General features: G+C 36.6%; 1 protein-coding gene across 1 annotated transcript; it reads right to left on the minus strand.

Moving 5' to 3' along the window:
• Positions 1 to 11374: 11374 nt before the first annotated feature.
• Positions 11375 to 22245, minus strand: mfng (MFNG O-fucosylpeptide 3-beta-N-acetylglucosaminyltransferase). The gene is made up of 8 exons (XM_056759869.1): positions 21526 to 22245; positions 17958 to 18003; positions 17759 to 17861; positions 16449 to 16602; positions 15026 to 15111; positions 14655 to 14820; positions 13347 to 13432; positions 11375 to 12556 (listed from the first exon to the last, which is right to left on the minus strand). The coding sequence occupies exons 1-8, from the start codon at positions 21877 to 21879 to the stop codon at positions 12460 to 12462; spliced, it is 1092 nt and encodes a 363-aa protein (XP_056615847.1). The 5' UTR covers positions 21880 to 22245; the 3' UTR covers positions 11375 to 12459.
• Positions 22246 to 23414: the final 1169 nt, after the last annotated feature.

Below are 23414 nucleotides of genomic sequence, written 5' to 3' on the forward strand. Positions count from 1 at the left end.
ACCAACACACAGACACACATTTACAACCTCTCAGATAGCAGAGAAACTTTGACATATCTGGCTAGATGGATTTATACACTTTATGTAGGATCAATGCTACCGATACAGGGACTCACTGAAAAGCTTCAAATAAAGATAGTTGCTCTGCTCAAGATCATATGCTTTGAGGAGAGTAACAGGGTGGCTGTGGACTCCACAGCTATTGACTTATAAAGTTCAGATTAAATTGAGAATTTTCTACGTCTTGTGTCTAAAATACATAAAATACTTTCAAAATAAAAATCTTGGCATTATTTGTGTTTTATGGTTGCAGATAAGTAAGTCCCACCGAACCCTAATTCTACATTTCCAACCCATGCTTGGTCAAAAAGGGTTCAAACCCAAACACAGGGTTAAATTATTCCTGAATATTTATATATTTTACCCAAATCCCAAGATTCTTATACGCAATAAAACAATGTTAAACACCATGCTATCTGCATATGATCCTCCAGATTGCTTGAGACTGTTACTTTCTGTGTACTAATGGTAATGCAGGCACCTAGAAGTTTAAGAGAAACATTTTTGGTTTTACACAACCCTGTAATGTTTATAATAGGCCCTACGTCATTATCTAACCTTTCACACGTTTAACCGTATATTCAACGTGTTTAGATATGCACATGTGCATTCACAGCCACACTCTTCATTGAGTCCTAAAGACTCCTATCAGCCCTGCTATTGGTTTCTTGCTTTACCGGTTAATCTCAGCAACAATCTTCCCAATTCTTGCTTCACTACCCTGCTCAGCACAATGAGGCCAAACACAGACAAATGATCGCACCTGTAAGACAAATAGCCTCCACTTTGAGACGGAAAGGATGCTGGAAGGAGAGTCCCATCCATACACTTCACGATATCGACCTCAGGTCGATCCGAGTCGATCCAGGGTTTGGCCGAGATGCTCCTTACCCCTGCAGCTCAGCAGTCATTTATCTAAATGCCACCACCTGCATGCAACAACCAACTTGTTGATGAAACAAAGTTGTTGCTTCTCGGTAGGTCAAGTACCAATTGCGCAGTCATACAGCCCATCACGTCTGACAAGTCGTAGATCATTGGATTGCCCATGCTGTGCGAACAGAACCGCCGAACCACACGTTCTGCTGCTACGATGTTGCGTTTATTGAAATCTTTGCTTGTTTCGGATTATTATTGGTTTTTCCATCATTACCTACTTCTCCACGATCTGCTGTCTTTCTAAAAGTAAACGAGGCACTTGGATTGGATTAGTTTTGGAATACTCTACAAGATACACAACGCTATTTAACAAATTAAAACAAGTCTTCCTTCCTCGGCAGAAAAAGCAAATATGATCCTCTGGTTCAAGCTTAAAGAGATATTTAACCAGTCTTGGATTTTCCTTAACAAACCTCTTCGTAAAGACTGTATCATGAGTTCCATGCTTTCTCTTCCGTTTACCTTTGTTTTATTTAATTCATACAACATAGCAACAACGGTCTAAATTTAGAATATCGGACATTTCCGTTTCCTCGTAATTGTTTTTGTTAATAAACCACTGGCCTTCATTTTGCATTCCCCAAGGGTTCGACGTATTGGCTGCGATCGTGCTATTAGTGCACAAGGTAATGGCTTAGGATCTATTTTTATCCCTCCGTCAGGCCTCTGTTCGAACTTGATTATCCTAAGATGCATGGCTGGTCATTGATACAACGCACGGATGTCGTCCCACTGCACTTCCTACAATGAACCTTCGACCCGTCACCCTCTTAAACAGCATTTTCTCATGGGATGGGTGGAAGTGGCTTGAAGGGCTTTAGTGACCTTTGTTGACATGGTCATGTTGCCCTGCATGCAGTAAGTGATAAATTAAGTGTCGACATTAAGGGAATGTTAGATTAATTTAGCGAATGGATGTTCTTTTCTTGGCACAAGCTATAAATACAAAATTATATATATACTAAAATATATAAACTGATGGGACCAACCAGTATTCCCCACCAGATGTACATATCACCATTTGTGTGCACGAACAATACTTTAAAAATAATAAATTGCAAACAGGACGCTTGTGTACACACTACATACAACACTGAAGCAATACAACATTTGCAAAAACAATCTCGCATCCCATTTTAAATGTCCTCATTTACATACAGAGCGAGAGAAAGAGATACACATTGTATTGAACCCTTTATTTTTGTTTCTCTCTCTCTCACTCCGAGATGCTTACAGCCATAAAAGCAGCCCACATAAAGAAGGTCTAAAGTCAGACTCCATGCTGATTCTCATCTGTTTACCATTTAAACATTCGTTTGCATAAAAGGACCATGTCATGTTTATAAAGCAGTGAGGGCAGTCGGAGACAAGACAGCTTTCGTATTTTACATGCCGCTAATAGAGTGACAAGACTTAGGAGAATATGACAGCCTTTGAGGCGTTAGGCACATGGAAAGAATGACACTTTATGGATGCCACTTAGTTACAAGCAGCAAATGAATGAATGTGTGCGGCCACACCAACCTAGACACACTTGTGTCTGTCTAGATATTAGTGCTAATATAAGCAATTTGCATATTTGCAGACAAGATCTTCCTTTTTTGACCAATTAGTAAAGGCAAGATGAAAAGGCCAGTTGTTATAGACTGAAATGGACATGACACTGTTTATTTTGCAAGACGTGATCCACAGGCACTTCCTGTTACAGGTTTTTTTCACCGTATTCAAATGAATGATATCGGTCTGTGTAATTGTGTTTTAATTATTTGGATTCGGTTCTTTATGTTCTTTTGGTTGTGTTTTGTGCTGTAGTGTTTATAGGGTTAAAAACTGAAACAGTAATTCTTGACCAGAATTGTTTGTGATTTGCAAAATGGTCTATTTCTTTAACCGTTTAACTTATTTGCACAATTATTTTAGGTCAGAATCCAACTGGTCAACATATATACACTATGCACAAATTTTTGTTGGTTATTTCAACCCATCGATGGGTCATTTTGACCCATCCCTGGGTCAAAAATGGAAAAACCCAAATGTTGGGTTAAATTAACCCAGGAAATGTTTATACTTAACCCAACAATGGTTTAAAACAACCCAACATGGGTTATGATTCAGTTCAAGTACACTTCCATGTGTAAGTTTATCCTATATTATGTACTAAAACTATTACTTGTATGTCAGGTACAAAATGAGACCGTGAAAATAAAGCACTTTAAGGACATTAAGGTTTATTATAGTGCACTTTTTTTAAACCAGGGAATCGGATCAAGCTTCCTCGTGAGAAAGAACATATGTAGCTTGTTCTCATGGGAGATTTGTTTCAATATAAGGAATGAGCAATAAAACTGCAATGTTGTCTTTGAGACAAAAACTATTTTTCTAAAATAGGATATATGCGGACTCACAATTCTCAACCCCTGCGGTTTTCTACCTCACTCACACAGCATTCGTAATGAAGGCCACCATTATAAGCATTACCATCTCGTAATTTTTCCACTTCACAGTCGGTCCGCGCCTCAGGACAAACCACAAAACAGTGTCTATCAGCAACTGTGCCATGAACAGGTAAGGGGTTACGCTCTGGAAAATGCTATTTTCTTTGTCCTCAGAGACCAAATGGGGATTAATTGCATCTAATTAAAGCTCATCTCCAACTGCAAGCACTAATGTGGTCAATATCTATCCAGCGAGAGGCTCTCCTCAATTATTCCTGCCTCACTATTATCACCATCATTATAGCCGTGTCATTTTTGTGCCCGTATTTCAAAAGACCTGTTTTCTATTAGAAAACGAGGGGAAGAAATCGATCCAACTGCTGGATGCCCCTCGATGCCAAATCCTCATTCTCATTTGTTAATTTTCCCTTCCATCACCTCCCACTTTGAGGGTAGGTCTTGTCTACAGGTGATGGATTGCCACAGGCTCGTTTTTAGAGTCACAGGTAATCTTTAGAGAAATGGGAATATGCCACATGAGACCCAGGTTTGCCAAATGAGCCACTGGAAAGAAACACATATGCATTTTAATTCAAATACGTTCAGTCTTGTTCTAGCAAACTGGAGATCCAATTGATCTTTGTCTGTCCCAAATTCGGATCTCAGCCTGATCATGCTACCGCTGGTAGTAGACTGATATGAAGGCAAAGTACACCATTTAGGAGAGAGTCAAAGAGAAAATACAAGTTGTCCTCCCTAGAAGTGAGAAAATCTACGACAATGCACTTGAATAATAGGGGGAGTCAACATTTAATAAGGGGACCAATGGCAATGCGGTTGAATTTGTAGTAGCCACTAAATAATTGCTGGACTCACAGAACAGAAGACAACCTATGTGGACACGTCATGAAAGTAAGAACTCACTTTGTTGAAGATGAGCATTAGCCTGGAGGGGAATATTAAATAGAAATATAGCAATTTGACTGACCTTCAAGTTAAGGGAACCTTCAGATATTTTCTTCTCAAGCAGACAAATTCTTATCTAAAACAATTTACAGGAAGGTTCTTCTTTACAGTCTACACTTCTAATTCGGGGACTAACACACCCCGGGTGTGACCTGGAGACTGCTTAAGGGCACAGTAGCAGTCGCTCATGAAACACCACTTCTGGGGATTACAGCGAAAATCGCAAGGTTTGAGCTGCCAGAGCAGAACTTTGAAAACCTTCAAAAAATGGGGAATATCTTTTAAGGACCAGTGTACGAAATTTAGCTGCATCTAGCGGAATGTATTTACATTCGAGCTCTGTAGAGAAGTTCGTTTGTTTAGGGCTACTGTAGAAACAACATGGTGAATTCCATGTAAGGGGACCCGCCAGTGGCGTTACTTTGTTTTGAAAAGTGGTGGGGACAAAAACAATTAATACTTTAATAAATTGTTTCTGTAATAACTCGTCCGAAATATTTATCATATAGGCTTTAGTGGGTGGTCAGTCTATTGCCTACTCCACTTTTTGACTCCAGCTCTCACAGTATGTGATTCCCAACCTGTCATTTGGGGAAGGTCACTTGGCTGGTGCATTATACTTAAAAATAGTTTATTCCTGACTAAAAATGTCATTTGTTCTTTGGTTTAGTGTTTTTGTGCTTGGACACTTGACAAAGATGATGCATGCATTTCATTCTGGCCGCATTTCTGGAGCGCAGCCTCTGTTTGTCGCAAAAATAGGTTGAGTGTGAGCAATGGGAGATAGTGAGAAAGCCCCTGCATATTCCACAACGTTTAGATGTTAATGTCCCTTAAATAATACAAATCTTCCGCAAGCATTTCTTAATTTCTTCCAAAAAGTGATGGGGACATGTCCCACCACAGAATTATGACCCTCTGTGTATATAGATAGAAATAGCTCATTCTAAGATAATAAAGACATAACGCTTCATTATTTAAGGTCTTTAGACACCTCTGAATTCATGGTTATGTATATTATATAGCATTTTTGTCAACAGATCCGAGAAATTACACACTGGACCTTTAAATGTTGACATTTTGAAAGTGCCAAAGTTAAAGACTGTCCCAAAAATTAATCATTTCCAAAGTATAGAACTTGACCGTCAGCACCACACCTCAAGACCTGCCGCTAATCCTCCACAACCGGGCCTGACAGGGACCCACCAAGAGAAAATTACAACTGGATCGGTTAAGTGCAACCAAGGGAGGAGATGCAGTCAGCACATACACCACCTCGCGGGGACCGGACCGTGACATTGGCTAAAGAAAACTTCCAGATTGAAACCAGTGGGCAAAAAGTGCAGCCTAAGACGCTGCTAACTTGTTCTCAGCAACACACCTTGAAATAAAACTCGAGGTCAGCTGCAGAAGTTTCTATAATAAAGTGAATAACTCTTCAAGGCAGGATGTCCGATTTCTCATAGCCGTTGTTGATGTTCAAACCACAAAAACAGACACACCCCTACCCCCATCTTTCACTTTTGTCAGCGCTCGGCTCGACTAATGTCCATCCTGTGCACTGTGCACCTTAATGCTGAGATTGTTTTGGTTCTCGGCCAGACTTTGTCTAAACTAGCGTAATTCGGAAATCGGACAACCTGCCTTTATAGGCAATGGCCATTTTTACTTTGGTGGTGTGGCTCGGTGAGGGGGGAAATACAGGAAGCGGTCTTGATTTTGCTCGTACATTTTTGTGGCAGATGAAATATGTTTTAATTTGCCAGGTACTAGAGGGGCTGCCGAAAACTTGCATGCGGGAGAAAGCAAAGGGCAGGATCGCTTTCTCGCTCACGCTCCGTCTTTCTCTCTCACTTTCGTTCTCCTCTTACTTTGGTTCTCCTGCATGTTCCCATGGTAACGGAACATAGCAGTGATGCAAGGCAAGTCGCATGCCACAACCGAAAGAATAAAATCATCCATCCATCTATCTTTCTTTCTATCTATATATATATATATTTATACTGTATATCTATCTGTCCTTGGTTTTGATCTTATAAAACTCAGTATCTATTATACCAAGTATTGAGTCAAAATCAAACCTCATGCTTTGGCCTTTCGGCGAGGGAAAAGGCTCTGGTCAAAGGTGCACTCCGGGGAGTATTTGGGAAAGAATGTTTGGAGCGCTTAAGATCACTGTCTAACCTAAGATTCTGAGAAAGCCAATGTCGGAAAATGAGATGTCAAGTGTGATTAATCTTCGCACCATGTGAGGAAGAGAAATGAGGTGATTCTAGGGGGGAGAAAAAAAGATAGATCTGGAGTATGAAGAAGCTTGATATTCAGCCAGATTTTGAGCGGTGACGTTCAGATGTATTCTGTTTTGAAAGATGACTGTAAGTGTTTTTCTTGATTTACTTATTATAAGTTTTCGGTCATACTTATAAGTTATACTTCTTATATGTCTTTGTTTTGTGTGAAACTTTGTATGCTGCTGTCTTGACCAGGACTCCGTGGAAGAAGAGACTGAGAAGTCGCAATGGGATTATCCTGGTTAAATAAATACAATTCGAATACAAAGAAGGCTGTTATTTAACTCGGGTCTTAAACCAGATTTTGTCTGTGGTCGTGAGAAGAATTTGGGTGGGAAATGATGAAGATCACCGATTCACCTAGTAGAAAATATTGTTATTATTTACCAATCAAAAAGGTACATTTGAATGAATATTTACATATCTTTCGCTCCAAAAGTGAACTTTTCATGAAAGCTAAACACAGCATCAAAATTGACTATTCTACGTATCTTGTATATTTTGGCTATTATTCCACCAATTTTTTTATCTTATCATCTTTTTAGATGTGAAAACATGTTTTCTTTTTCAGTTAGTATCACCAATATAATGATGCTCAATTATAACAATGGAGTCAATGCTCAGAAGTCAATGAACAGAAAATTATTAAATAAATAACTTGTCGATTTAACGCTGTATTCAACTATATAACAAATATAAAAAATATATGCATTAATTTAAATAAATAATTTTAAATAAATAAAAGGAAATTAGACAATCCCTGCAATACATAATGTGGCACAATAATTGTTTAACATCGATTATTTTGCCTCCATTATTGTTCTAGGTCAAAATTTAAATTGAAAATCGATTACGATTAATTGCCCATTCTTAATAAAATACTGTCTTTATACTTTATGCAACAAACTTTGTTTATGCATTCAATTCTCGCATATGTATTATTTCTTGTAAATGTCTGATTCTAGGTGTAAAATGAAACACTGTAACATGGACCTTTGTCAGGGGGAGGGAATCTATTTCTAGAGTTGCATGTGATGTCACACCTGAAATGAGGTGCTGATGTTGATCCAATGTATCAGGGTCAGATTTCTTACAGATGTTTTATGTCAGCTGGCAGGCCGGGTTTAAAGACTGTCGACTGGAGGAATTACAGTGCGCTAACTGGGGACTCTGTACCTGTACGTACCTTTGAATCAAGATGGAACCTTTTTTACAGGCCGATAACAAAGACCAGTTTCCTGACATTTCAACCAAGTGATGCTGACAGTTCTGTAAACACATTACTTAAAGCGTCACAGTCCGTTAGTGAGACTTGAGATGGATTCTTTTTTGTTTCACAGAGGAAAAGTCACGTGGGTGCGAAAATACATGAGGGTTAATAAGGACTGAAAACCTTTTTTGCATTTTGGTCAAATTGTCACTTTTAGAACCACATCTGTTCATGAGAGCACTGTATAATTTATGCTACACGCCCTGAAAAATGAATCCATCTACATAGATTTTCCTTTAACAAATGCATAGATTTGACTGTTATCAATGTGTTTCGCTGATGAAGTGCTGCACTCTGGTGGTAAGCAAAGGTAGTGCAAGCTTCACATTATGACTCACTGTTTTTATGACTGTAGGATATCCCCTCCAACCTGCATCACCATCTGTCTGGGAATTCTCTTTCCTGAAATGGACCAAAATGATTTTCATCCTGACTCATCTTTTCTCAACCCTTCATTCACATATGCACATTAAAAGCTACCAACAGATCAAATCCAATATGCAATAGTGTAGTTGTCACATATATCAATATATTATTTATCTTGAATTTTTTTATGCATACAGAATCTGCAGGGATGCTAAAAAGTCATACATCTTATTCCTGTGTCAGCCACCGTAGTGCTTTCGAATGGGAGGGGTGGAGTGAGCCGTTGGTTGCAATTCGTAACTTCTCAGCTAGATGCCACTCATTTTCATACAATGGAGCTTTAACAAAGAGTATGTAAGGAATTGAATTAAGACTTTGAATTAGTTTGAAAACTGTTTTTGCATTCACACAAACAGCCGTTCCTTTTGGAGTCGCTCAGTTGCTGTACGTGGGTCACATTTGGTGCGACTGGCAGTCCTGCGTTTTTCCATCTGTGTGGAGGGCTATCAAATGGTACAGGAGCCATTTTGTTCTCTGTAGGAACATAAGAAGCCTTAAGAAAGGTTCAAAGAGTCAGCATGGTCAGCTTTTAGGTTCCCTGAGGTCCCTCATCGAGCTATTCTTTGACAAATGCACCAGGCAGTCTCAAAGGAGGATTACAGACAGAGCTGCACTTGTCACCAGAGCACGAAGTCGGGAGGTCGAATATTTCATGTCAGCCATTCTCTGGTTGGTCGGTCATGTTACGTTTTGCGGTAAAACTTTTTTTTTGTTATTTATTCTAAGTTAATGGTTTCTATGGAACACAACAGAAGATATTTTGAGAAATGTCTCAGTGGTTTTGTGTTCATATAATGGAAGTCAATTTTGTCCAGTGTTGTCTGGTTACCATCACTCTTCAAAATATCTTCTTGTGTGTTCTGAAGATGGAAGAAGGTCATACGGGTTTCAAAAGACATGAGGGTGACTTCATGATGAAAGACTTCTCTCTCTCTCTTTTTTAAAGGGATGACGTTTAGTAACATTAGCTTACTTATTTGTATTCATTTAAGAAACCCAAACCATTGCAAGACATACACCAAAACTTAATAAAACAATCCTCCAATACCTCTGATGATTCAAGATTTTGTATTTTCACATACACAGTTATATAGAGAATATACAACCAGCAGTGAAAAGTAGATCAGGTCAGCTCCAAAGACAGTGCCTTAACTATAAAAAAATACAACACAAAGGAAAATATAAATAGCAAAGTCAAAGGTGTATGATGGTGGTGAGTGGTCAAAAAGAACAAAACAAATTAAATCCCACCTAACAAAAAACTATGCACTTACATTCTATCCACAAAGGACTTTTGATGTTTTGCCATTTGTGCCTTGATGGGTTATCTGGAACCCTAAAGACAAGGTCTGTCAAAAAGTCAGGGCCTGTTTCTGTGTTTCTGAGTGCTGATGAGAACTTGTCCACCCTCAGCGGGCTCTCAGGATAAGAGCCACTCGACCCCTCTCTGCACCGCCACTCATTGCCCTCTACATTATCATCATCAATTGATGTCGGCTACATCACAAATGGTCCATCAGAAAAAGAAGATAAATACCCATCTACAGTGACCGCGTGTCTTCATTGAGATCAGATCGATTTGGCCATTGATTCTCACACAGGGGGGTTTGTAAAGGGTTCGTGGACGCAGGTTCGGGCATGTTTCGTGTCCCGAGAGATGCTTGTCCGTGTGAATCGTGGCACCGCTAAAGTGCTTTCAATACACCTGTGATGAAGGTACCAGGCTTTTCTAAAAGTACAAGGTGCAAACACAACAACAGTTAATAAAAATGCCAGGAGAACATAGAGATCTTTGCTCAAATCTAAAGATTCACAGCTATTTGTAGAACAGACACTAAAATAGCTGTTCTATCAACATCTCACTCTTTATCTCTTATATTGCTGTGTTTGTTCGATTTAATTAAGCTTTGAAACAACCACACGCAAAAAAAGATTAAAATCATGATATTAGAATTACTGTATGTGATCAAGGTCCTTTACATTTCACTTTTTTGGAGCTTTCCATTATGAAAAAGACACAACCGTTTAAAAATTTAGGATCACTTGACTTTACCTCTTTACACATCTGTCGCTCATATATTTCTTTTTTTATTTGGTTGCGTAAACAAAACTTCTTATACAAAGATTTGCTCTATGACCCATGAGAGGTTACTGTTATCATGTCCAAAAACAACATGAAAATACGTGTGTTTGTGTTTTGTCTCCTGCTGCTATTATGGGCACACAAATCGGGCAGTGAGCAGATGGCAGAAAATTACTTCGCAGATCATCATCTCTGCTGTGTTTGGTCTGCTGAATGTCTACAGGCCACAGGTGGACATTCAGACTTATAGGCCAAAAGAAAAAGACTGTAAAAGTAACAAACCCCTGTAAGAGAGAGAGAGAGAAAGAGAGAAAGAGAGAGAGAGATCAAGCACATATCAAAACTCTATTAAAGTCCATCCGTTCCAGCAAACACAAACAAACAATCAACAAACCAATCCAAAATAAATATTCGATTAACCCAACAAATAAACAAACACAGGCCAAGATTTCAAATTCAATCTCTGTCCTCTTCAGAAGAAAACCAGCCGCCACAAAAAGGTTCAAACACAATACGACAAAACAAAACCATTTCACACAGCACCTGCAAACAGGAGAGTTTGGCCACCCACATTTTCCATCTTCACAATTTCTTCCATCTCATTGGCTGTTTGATGGATCTGTTGATTGGCAGGTTGTTTTAAAAGGGGATGTGGATGTTTATGTCACCCTTAGGGCTCACATGGGAATTTGACAAAAATACTGTGCATGTGTCCTATGGTGTAACATAGCAAAATGTAAAATACTGTAAAAATGAAATTTTAAATTATATGTATAATATAAAATCGCATTAGAAAGATTTATCTTTATAGCTATTTTTCTAGATTTTTGCTGTCACACAGACACATTAAATGTATTTGTCAATGACCCATGTGCATATTTTGAAATAATTAATTACATTTATATAGAAAATAGTCTTTATTCAACAAACAGGATAAGTCTCTAGCGTGGTAGACATATGCTACGATGAAAATATATTACAACAGTAATGTACAGTGCAAGTAGAATAATACAGTATAGTATTAAAAAAATAAAATAAAAATCAATTTGATTTGAAATGTTGATTATTCAAATAAAAAATATCATATTTCACAAACATCTATACTAAAGAAACATAACACAAACAACCATTTTTTGTTCCTCAAAACATTGTGTACATTGTCACTTTTTATCACGATTTATCACGCTTCTTAAACCGCTGCTAAAATAAAAAAGCTAAAATCATTCATTTGATCACATTGGAATGGCAAACTTAATTGCCGTTGGTATTGAATTTACCACAATAATATTTCAGTTTGCTTTAAAATGTATATAGTGCATTGACACACATGATACACAACATATTTAATAACTAACTGTATGAACTATCTAGGAATCGAATCCTCATAATGTGCGATTTGTAAACAGAAGTTACACTTAAAGTGTCAAACAGTTGAAATACTATGAAAATATGGTCCAATATTCATTCCAAACACAATACTGGCTCAGTTAAAATTGAGGTTTCGACGTTTCCCCCCAGGCCACCCGATGGGACAATTTCATCACTGTGCAGGACTTTAAACAAGCTTTCGGTCTGAAGCACAGACACACACGACCATTACAGCAGAATACATAAACTGATATTATGAACAGATAAATTCACTGCGCTTTTCCTTTGGGCCACAATAAAGGAAAAAGTTGAGCTCTTGAGTTGATATTTAGTCTGTACTTCTGTGAAGCAGCTCTTCTGTTAAAGGACCAGTTCACCCAAAAATGAAATTCTGTTTCCTCACCCATTTCTCCAAATGTGTATTTGTTCTGATGAACTCAAAGAAAGATATTTAGAAGAATGCTTGAAACCAAACGTTTCTTGGCCACCTTTGACTACCATTGGAATAATGACAATGTTAGTCAATGGTGCCCCAGGTCTGTTGCTTTCCTACATTCTTCAAAATATCTTCTTTTGTGTTCAACAGAACAAAGAGATTTTCCCACCAGGGTAGGGATTGCATCATGCAAGGATTTGTTGATTCCATGACAGCTTCTTGTTATGAGCAACCGGGCACCAGCTTGTTGTAGGGTACAGAAGACAGTGGACTGTCCTGAACCTGAAAAATCCAACAGATCAACATTAACCAAAAATGTCAGATAACAATATGATGATGAATTTTCAAAGAATTTTTTTATATTATCTGGAGAGGGAAAAGTAAAGCGGTTTAGCTCGAAAAAGTTTTATTCTGATTAAGCAGAATTAAAAGCAGATTAAGAAATTTTAAAATGTCCATAAGACAACACAAATTGTCTGGATTTGTGCAAATAACAAAATACAGAAAAACTGTGTTTACTCATTACAGATGAAAATTACAAATATGTGACCCTGGATCACAGAACCAGACTTAAGTAACTCGGGAATTTTTTTAGTAAAAGACAAAAATACATTTGTATGGGTCAAAATTGTTGATTTTTCTTTTATGCCAAAATTCATTAGGATATTAAGTAAAGCTCATGTTCCATGAAGATATTTTGTAAATTTCCTACTGTAAATATATAAAAACTTTATTTTTGTGAGTAGATGGCCTGCTACAGCGCCGCCTTTGACTAACAACTTCAAAGCAATTTTCTCAATATTTTGATATTTTGATCTCAGATTAAGATTCAGATTCAGCCAGATATTGTCATATTTTAACATAAGGCTGGTTACATATAAGGATGAAATGGAAGATTTAAAAAAATCAACCTTGCTTTAAAATGTACTTTACTTGGCTACATTTTACTTTTGCAGATCTGAGTGAATACAAAAAAAAATGATGCATCACCTTGTACATTCATCGTTTAGTCACCATTATGAATGAAAATAAGCAATGTAGGGTGGCCTGTGAAGGTGAACATATGACTAACCTGGACGGATCTTCATCTTCGGTAAAAACTCCTTTGAGTTCCACGCTGTTCAATTTATTCTCAAACCATCCATAACCTAAAGTGACCTTCAGCATTTGAGGAAAAGAAAATAGTAAGAGAAATTAATGCCTGTGTCTTTCAAGTTTGATAGTTAAAATATTTACAACTACTGTATTTACTTACACTCAAAAAAAATACTGGGTTGTATCCAACCATTGTTGAGTAGCTACATTGTAAAAAAATGTTTTACAGACTTTTCACATAGTTTTGACGAACGATAAAATAAACTGGCAAATGACACAAAAAGACTGCAAATGTACAAGAAGACACAAAATTCATGAATTCAATGAATTTATTTACTGGTATTTTTTTAAATTTTCAGGTTTTTACAAGATTTACAGTGCAGACTGTTAATGTACAAAAAGAATGTAAAAAATAGGGATTTCATCATGTGAAGAGATTCACGATACTGGTCTCGATGTTTATTTGTACATAAACGAACGAACAAGTGCCCTTTCATTATTGCTCAAAAATCTCACATTTCTTTGGTAAATAAAAATATATTTTATGTCAAATAACAAAAAACTTCATTTTACATCTTTAAACAAATTCCAAATCAAGTAAAAAATCAAAAACACAAAAGTGCTTTTCTTGGATTTTGTTTTACATATAAGAAACATCAGCTTTTCCACGTTTACAGCGGCCCCTGCTGTTCAAAACATGTATTGCGATTCATATAACATTCAACTGACCTGAATCGTCACATATTTTAATTGATTTTCAACCGGCTTGAGGTGAATTTCATTTCACAAGAATATTTTTTATGTAACTGTTTTTTTGGCGCCCCAGCTACCAGAAAATGTCTGTCCCCCCCAAAAAATGAACATTGTAAAATATGGACAAAATTGGTTTAAATCAACCTGAAAAATGTACACATTTGACTCCAACTATGTATATATCAACCCTGTATATAGTTTGGGTTTGCCCATATCTTATAACTAAAATCCATTGTCTTTTAATTTGTGTAAATTACTGAATGTTTATATTTCGACCCAAAGGTTTAGTGTTAGTTCTGCTTCCTTATGTTATTCTGTAAATTATTGCCATTAAGTGTTGCTATGGGGTTGCTAAGGTGTGGGTGTTTGCCTAGATTTGGTTTTGGTCCATCTTAAATGTAAATTAGATTTTTCAGATTTCCAAGAATTTCTGACTAATGGACAAGTTAGGAATCAAGTTTAATACTTGAGTTGAGCACCAGTCATGCTTGCCTCAGCAAGTACCATTTATAAATCAAGACAAACATCTCACCTGTTTGGGGATATCACTGGGGGTAAGACGAAGGAGGTTTTCCAGGTGGGAGTGAAACATGTTGCTATGGACCATAGAGATGCCCAGACGTATCTCAACTATGAAGCCCACCGTACAATCATCAGGAAGCATTATAACTTCAGAGGTCTGCTCAAACCTAGGACCACTGTAATTCAATACAGCCAAACATAGTGATTAATTTCTATTCTGGAGTCAACATGAATTACCTGAGATTTGTAATCTCACTTCTGTCTATCAGAAGCAGCTGAGATATTCAGGTTTCATTATTACTATTTTTTCTGTGAGGATGAACAAGCCGTAAAGTCAAATGATTTTCGAGATCAAAGTTAAAACGCTCGCACACGCCTCACCTTGCCCAGGGTGCCATCCTCTCAGCCAACTTCCTGCTCAGACAGAATCCGGCCCCTCCTGTAGCGAACCAGAAACGGACTTCCCTCTAAAACACAAATGGACCAAAAGTCCACCGATCAGTTTCTAAATCAGCATTATGTGATTCCCTTTGATCCATAAAAGGTTGCATTGTGCAATGTATATAAATGCATATAAATCATCATACTGCCCATTAAACACTAATGTAATACAAAGGCCGGCGTGAAGCTCCTGTTGTACAGTCGGTAACATTGTGATGATTATAGAGCAGTGCATGTAAAGGCACGCTGGGTTGTTCCTGAGAAGCCTCACCTCGAGCAGGTATTTGGACATTAAACTCACAAATCTTATGTAAGTTTGCAATTTATCATGACTAAAAAGGTCCAGCGTGTAATTGTTATGTATATTATATTGCATTTCTGTCAATAGATCCTCAAAACAACTTCTTCAGAGGTGTATAAACCCCTTATGTAATGAAGCAGTATGTTTTTATTACCTTCAAATGAGATATTTCTATCTACATACACAGCAGGTAACCTTACAATTGAAATTCTCGTTGTTGTTTTTACAGTAGCCCCAAACGGACAAACTGCTCCACGAATCTCCTTCGGCAATTAACGAAAACGTGACGACAATCTACTCTACCTGTCACGTGATTAAAGATAAATAAACCAATTATTTTAAAAAACAAATCCATTAAAATCTACTTCCGTTCATATGTAAATAAACAAATGAACCAGTTTTTTAACCCACGTTATAAACTGGCCAACACAGTATCACGCCCTCCTCAGTGCATATCCCTTTATTTTTTCATTCATTTTCCCCAGAAGCAAGTTTTTTCTCCCGCGGGGATCTGTGAAGCATCATCTCTGACGGTGACATAAATCTGCCCCCATATTCCTCTTACACTATGTGGTCATTTTGCTTCAAGGATCTCAACATCCTTTTCTGATCACTCATCCTCTTGACCGTATTCCACCCCTGTAGGGAGTTGTGGCCTGTTCAGTCAGACGCATAAAAGAAGTGAAGGCACAAGCAAACGGGCTAGACCATCTCAAGGCCAATGCATGTTAATCTGAAAGATATAAAACTGAAGGTGACGATATAAACAATTTATCTTTTAATGACTGTCAACTGATAGATTTTTCAAGATCAATAAGCAATAAAATTGTAATCGCCGATAGATCCCCTGAGAAAACCTCGCTCGGTTCACCGCAAAGAATATTGGTGAAGGCTGATCGATGCCAAAACCGACGGGAAAAAAGTGTCACAAACGATCTGTCGGCTAATTAAAATCTAGATTTATTCATATTTGATCAATAATTGTGTAGCGGCGCTGGCAAAATGAGCTACGTGCTGTAGATCGTTGTGATAAGGCAACAGGAGTAATTATGGGATACTGACCGTCTTATTTCCTTTCATAAGCTCGTGAGCTCTCATTGGTCGATCCAGACTTGGCTTGCCCACGTAGATTTCGCTTTCCACCGAGAAGCCAGAGAGGAAAGACAGGAGAGCTCCAGGGTTCAGGTAGTTATCATCATCAACATGACAAAACCACCTACGATAAAAGCGCACGTTTTGAATAGAGGCTTACAAAATGACATGAACAAAATAAAGGTTTTCATAAATTAGTCATAGGTGTATTTATCCAAAAACAAAATGTTTGTATTATAATGTTTTACGAAAATATAATAAGTTTCCTTATTTATTTTCTTGAAGTGCAAACTTTGAAAACGTTATGTTAATTGAATTCAAAAAAATGTTGGCCTAAAAGTGATTGGAAAAACACCCTTTTTTGGATGAACCTTATCAGTGTCCGTGTTCTTAAAAAACAATGTTAGCGATAAGATTTTGGAAATATTGTCCACAGAAATTACTTAATTGAATCAAATAATAAACAAATCATATGTATTAAACAATACTAATTCTTATAATAATAAATACTAAAATAATATTGTGATAAATATTATAATTCGTATTTATTAATAATATAATATTAAAGGGACATTACACCCAAAATGAACTAATGGAAAAATTAAATGCTGCCTCAGAATAAAAATGAAATAAGGCAGGAATTATAATAATTAATAAAAACTACAATGAAAATAGATAATATAAAACCATAAACCATAAAACCAAATTGCTAATCATTTAACTAAAAATAAAAATATCAAAAAAATTATAAAAATAAAAGCTTATTTAAAATATTAATACAACTAAATAAAACCCTAAACAAAACTATAATAACTATTATAATTTGTGCTTAGGTTAATGCATAAAATTTTTCATGTTGTTTATATATTTTTTATTTAAAAAGCCATGGAAATCTACGAGTTAATAAGGTTATGACAGGAATTATTTTTGATATTTAATATTGATTTTGTAATGTTTTAATCCATCTGAAAACATATTTTTTATATAAAAAAAAATGTTTTAATAATTTTTTTTTAAATAATTTATGTATTTATTTAGAATTTTTTTATGTTTCTAAATTATAATTGTATTATTTTATTGTATTATGTATAAAATGAATATATATAAACTAATATTATAGATTTAAATATTTATTATAAAAATACTAAATAATTTTGTATTTAAATATCGAAGAAAAACATTGAGAAGACTGATGTAAGACAACATGATTGTGAATAAAAATGTATCGCACAATAAGGTCATATCCCAATTCCACAGGCATGTGAACCATTAAAACTCACTTTTTTCCAGAGGCCATGAAATGGTGGTATTCGGCGGCCATTTTGCAGGACAGAGCTTGATGGCTGTGTTCTGGTGGGCAGTTGGTGACCACGACATTGAATCCTACAAATACAGATAGACACGATGAACAGCTGAGAAACAATTCATAATCTACCAGACAAAACAGTGCAGAATATAAACATCACTAATAATCCACACCTTCACGTGAAATGTCTTCATCTGAGCTGTCCGTAAAGATGAACGTCTGTAAAACAGTAAAATAATATTTAGAAGCCATTTAACTTACAAACTTACAGATTTAAACCTCATGTTTCAGTCTAATATTCAAGTGTGGCTAAAAAACATAAAAGTAAATACGAATCTGAAATTATGGACTAACATCATAAGTGTTCTCCAGGGTAATAAAAAACATAAAATGTAGAATACAGCCATTTTAAGTTAATTTAAGTAAAACAGATGTACACAGCCCTGAGCACATATCTGCACATTACTGCAGAAACGTTGCACTGGGAGCCTAATGCTCTTTTCTCTGGATATTAGAATGGGCAACATCCAAATCTCCCATCAGCCACCACCGTGAGACAACAGCTGCTGCTCCGCGAGCCATCTGAGCATCTGCATTCCCAGTTTCCCCATAACAGAGACCTCTGGTTTGTAATCACCCATGTTGTAGGTGGGACACCACAACTGCTGTTTGGAAAATGTTTTTGTGCGAGCGTGTGCGTTTCTAAAAACAACATCTGAGAAAATTAAACCGGCACACAAACGCCAAAACTGGTCTGCTAAATGACTGTACAAATGAAGATGCACATTTTTGGACCCACGACAATCACCCTCAAGAGAAATCTTTAACACACCCTATGATGCTGCGGAGGATTGTCGCTTCTTTTCAACGTCCAGGTGCTACAGATGTCTAGGATCGTAATTCTCAGTGTCTCCCCCGTCACAGACCTTGAGCACGGACGGCATAATCGAAGTCACCGATCAATGGCACAACCATTAAAGTCAATGGGCCGAAGCCAATGGAAACACTGTAAGCTCATCGTAAATCATAAAGGTTCATATTTAGCCATGGTTTTGGCCACACGGTAGAGCTAAAGTGACACAGACAATGACTGAACATCATAAAGCACGGTTTGGAGAAACACTAAGATGCGAAACTCAAGCAGATCTGCCTATTAGCGAAATAATGAAGTCAAACCAGGGGAGGACACATGTCTATTTTGTTTTTCCAGCTTGGGAGGAAATAAAATATGCTTGTGAGAAATAAACGGGGATGCAGATTCAGGGCAGAGAGACGAAAAAGTATCCCAAAATGATAGCCGATCAGAAAAACAAGCCATTTTCAGACATTTGAAACTTGAATATGGACATCTAACCAACTTTACATTAAAAACACAATATTCCACGTAAAAAACATGCTCAGCAACACAATTCAAGAATGTCTTCCGGCTAATCAAAGCGGCAATGCGGAACAGTTGCTAAAGCTTTTGTTCGGATGTCCGGAGAGTGTATATCTCTTGCGAAGCGTTTTGATGTTTTTGACTTCTGTAAAAAAGTGCCGAGGTTGTTGTTTACCCCCAATTCCTGTTTCTTCAGCTCAGGACTTCCTCTCGCTCAGATAGACTTCCGTTTTGTCATTGTTTCAAATTCAGTCTTCCTCTTATTGGCACCGAAGCAAAGGGTACACTTGCACACAAAAGCAAAAACATACTTGTACGGACAACATCCTGCCATTATAGAACATGCTGGCAAGGCTCATGAATAGCCAGAAACGTTATATTATACATATATGCTACTTAAAAACATATTGTTAGAAGTAAGGACATCAACAATATGATACAACTTGTTTAATGTGAACAAATGATGACATTGCTTTTTTGCTTCTACACAGAAAAAACAACTATAGAATTTACTTAAACTTTTTAAATAATTTTGACTTTAAAAAGATAAGCAAAGTTTATTTAAATAAATTTTTACTTCATTTTTTGTCAAGCTCTTGCAAACAGTTTAAGTACTATATAAGTAATATTAAGTAAAGGTTTTATTTACTTCAAAAACTGTGTGTAAGTTTAAACTATTTTTTTGGTAAATATTACTAGTTGGAAATTTGAGAAAATTAAATTTGACGTGGCCTCTTTGGCTGGCCCAAAACATGACAGCAACCAAATAGCAACATTCAAAACACAACAACTTGAATACATCCTCATTTGCTCACATAAAAAAGCAGAAGTGGGGAGTTTTACATTGATGTTGCATAGGACTTCATCTTAAACTCTGTTGCAAAACCGCCGAGAAGGTTCCAATAATTTAATTGGAATGCAAAGGCTAATTTCATTGCTTATCACTTTGCATACATGCTCTGTGATGGTACTTTCGTTTATATCAGCGACGTCACTATTTCACACTTGTCATGTTACATTTGGAATGACGGATGCTCTTTGAAAGTGTGAATGTACAACTGTTTGTGTAAGATCTGGCTTTGTTCTGCCTTGTACATGTCATGTCACAGCAGGCCAGAGTTAAATCGTGTATAAAGGTTCAAATGAATGTCCATTAAAACAACTTGTATTCATTCTTTTATTTTGGTCAATTGTTTAAAAAAATGTTATACTAGATTTTATTTATGGTGATTTATATTTAAAAATATGTTTCCATAAAACCAGCTTAATCTACAGAAAATCTATTGAAAATATGCAAGAAAAATGGGAATAATAAAAAATAGCATAAACTCATGATCTAATAATGGTGCTAAAAATATATTTTAATATTATTATAAAATAATAAAATAATATTTCAATAAATAAGCTTTCTATTTATACTTTAGTTAAAATGAAATAATACATTTTGTATAGAAATTTTATAGTTTATATACATTTTATAGATTTTATTTATACATTTCTTTTGATTGTGGGGTCAAATTTCCCCACAATTGATCTGGTCTGTATGAAGAGATGGTGTCATTATCTAGAGATCTGCATGCTTTATTAAATTAAGAGTTCTTTTGAGGAACTTTTGTCTTAAAACAGGATTTGATGCTTAACAAAATCCTGTGAATTATACAATAAACTTGCGACATGTGACACGAGCATCATTAAACACGTGCATCATTAAAACCGTCACATACTTTTCCATTTGCTATTAGTACTCTACTTGTAGTGTTTCCAAAGGTCACAGTGAGTTTTGGTTCTTGTGCCACATAGAGAAGCTAACCTGATGTCGTGACTGAGCTGCAACAGCCGAGTTAGAGAAGACAGGAAGTAGTCAGTCTATAAACGCACAAAGGGCAGACGAAACAGGAACTAGAGCAGATTGATGCTTTTAAATATAGATTCACCCATTCTTGGCCAATTTTGTGGCACGGTGGTGCCAACACTTACATTTCCTTCAATGAGTCATTTGGACATTTAAATTTTGGTTTACAAAAGAAAAAAAAAACTGACAAAACTGTCTTTGTGATTGGGAGGATTTTTTCTGCACCGCAAAGACACAGACAAAACAACCATATCTGGTTTTGGGAACGTCTGAGGTTTTGCACCTGTACGTCTGCAAGAACGTTGCACATAACGTCCTGTTAATGCCACAGGATGTGCACTTTCCTGCCAGCCAGAAGGCACAGCTTGAAGGCACATCCTGTGACATCATCAGTTACCATACTCTTAATTCAGCAATACCCATAATAGACAATGAAGACACATTATTGATTAACAATATATATGTCAATAACGTCCTTTGCATATTTAACAGTATGTCAATAAACACTCACATGGTCTTTAGTTCTGGAGATCCAGGTCTCCAACAGCAGAGCAAGGCGTGTTTTGTGGAACCTGCCAGTGGTTTTCACACCAATGAAGATATCGCTGATCTCCAGAAGTGATTTTGGGTTAGTCTCTTTCCAACTTTGAGCTGTCGGCTTGTGTTCGTCTGAGACTGCATCATCAGCATACTTTTTGCCTGCGGTCCTCCAACCAGAGTTCGCCTGACTCCGCACCAGTCCGTGCGCAAGATGCGCGCCAGGCTGCAGGTCACTCCGGGTGCGCAGTTGCAAATTCAGCAAAACCAGGACGAAAAGAGTCAAAGCAACGACAGGCAAAGCATGAAACAGCCTCCTCAGGGTCATCTTCGAGTCAATGGTCACATATTCATGAAGCCTAAATGTAGTAGGCTAGACGTCGTTTGCGTTGGAAACGGCATCCTCCGGTAAGGTGCGATTGTTTAAAAACAAAAACATTGGAGGTCCGTGTTCGGACTGATGTATAATTTACAAATCAAATGTCATTGAATGTTTCCCCAAGTACAGCGGAAACAAAGGAACCCTAAATGAAGTGCCTATTAGGTGCCTTAACGGTTCGACATGAAACAGAAACCATGGTCCTAAAAGAAAAAGTATAGTTGCACAGGTATAAATCCATAAAAAGGGTTATAGTACGATTGAAATTCAGCGTGGATCCTACCCGATGCCTCACGCGATCTGTCATAGCGGAGGATGATGAACTGTCACTCATTCAACTTACTAAGCAAACTTTTCACGCCCCGCCCATTTTTACGCAGTGACGCGCGCGACCGATAAGAAAACGCGCAGCTGCAAAGTGCATCTAATTTCCTGTGAAAAGTTTCTTTAAAGACTTTCAAGCTAAAGTAGATTATTATTATTTGTTTTCTAAGTACTTCAAAGACATAAACAAAACATTTAAACCGTATCATAGCTATCGCCAAAATAGGCTACATGAACGTCACTGCCATAAAATAATTATTACTTTTATACTTTAAAATAACAATATTTTTTTAATGTATTCATATTTAAGAGCGTTAACTTTGGTAATTATAATATTTTAGCATAAACTATGTTTTGGTGGGAACATTTTAATAAGGAATAGAATGATAGGCTAAAGCAATCTTCACAAAAGTATACGTTTATTCATAAATATTTGAAATGACAATTTCTGAGTAACTTGTTTTCCTACAGCAGTAGTTTTAAAAGTAATAAAAATAGTTGTACCAAGCACCACTATGACCGCTATAGAAAAATCACATGAATAAACAATCTAATTAATAGTAGAGCTGTGAACTTTTATCTTTAGACCTCGTTCTCCAATTTTTATGTAGGCCTATTATTAAGAATACAAACTCTTTGTTTTATTTACAATCTGTTTTCAAACTAAGTTTTTTCAAAATAAATTCCATGTTAGTCAGCATTAATAGCATACACAAAACACTTTTCTATAGTGCAGAGTAAACAGGGCTCTGTAAATGACTTTTATGCGGGATTTATTAACTTTTGTGGGGACTTGCAGAAAGACTATATCAAAGAAAGACAATGTTAAAATAATATTTAACAGAGACGATAAATATTCGTATACTTAAACGCCTAGAGAACATTGTTAAACACTTTACATTGTATTTTAACGACGAAATTAATAGTTTTTAATTTCCGTTCATGTCACGTACCACCACTAGGGGTCTCTTCAAGTAGCCTGCCACAGTGGGAGAACCATTGTTACAGTATCACATTTAAAAAAAACAAAATGCTGACACTGCGATTTTTGTTACATGTGGTGGATGGGTTTGGAATGACATGAGAGTTATTATAATGATGACATTTTAACATTCAGGTAAACCATCCCTTTAAATGTTAAGTACTATTTGAACAGCATT

Source organism: Triplophysa dalaica, chromosome 10 (assembly GCF_015846415.1).
Source record: "Triplophysa dalaica isolate WHDGS20190420 chromosome 10, ASM1584641v1, whole genome shotgun sequence".
In the NCBI taxonomy this organism is placed as follows: Eukaryota; Metazoa; Chordata; class Actinopteri; order Cypriniformes; family Nemacheilidae; genus Triplophysa; species Triplophysa dalaica.

Bases quoted from the DNA above. Each gene is read 5' to 3' on its own strand.
- mfng (XM_056759869.1), bottom strand. From the start codon at position 21,879: ATGACCCTGAGGAGGCTGTTTCATGCTTTGCCTGTCGTTGCTTTGACT. The intron at 15,112-16,448 runs GTCAGTATCCCA...TTTGTGTTTTAG, and splicing joins TTATGAAAGGAAATAAGACG to AGGGAAGTCCGTTTCTGGTT. The intron at 13,433-14,654 runs GTGAGATGTTTG...CAAATGCTGAAG, and splicing joins CCAGTGATATCCCCAAACAG to GTCACTTTAGGTTATGGATG.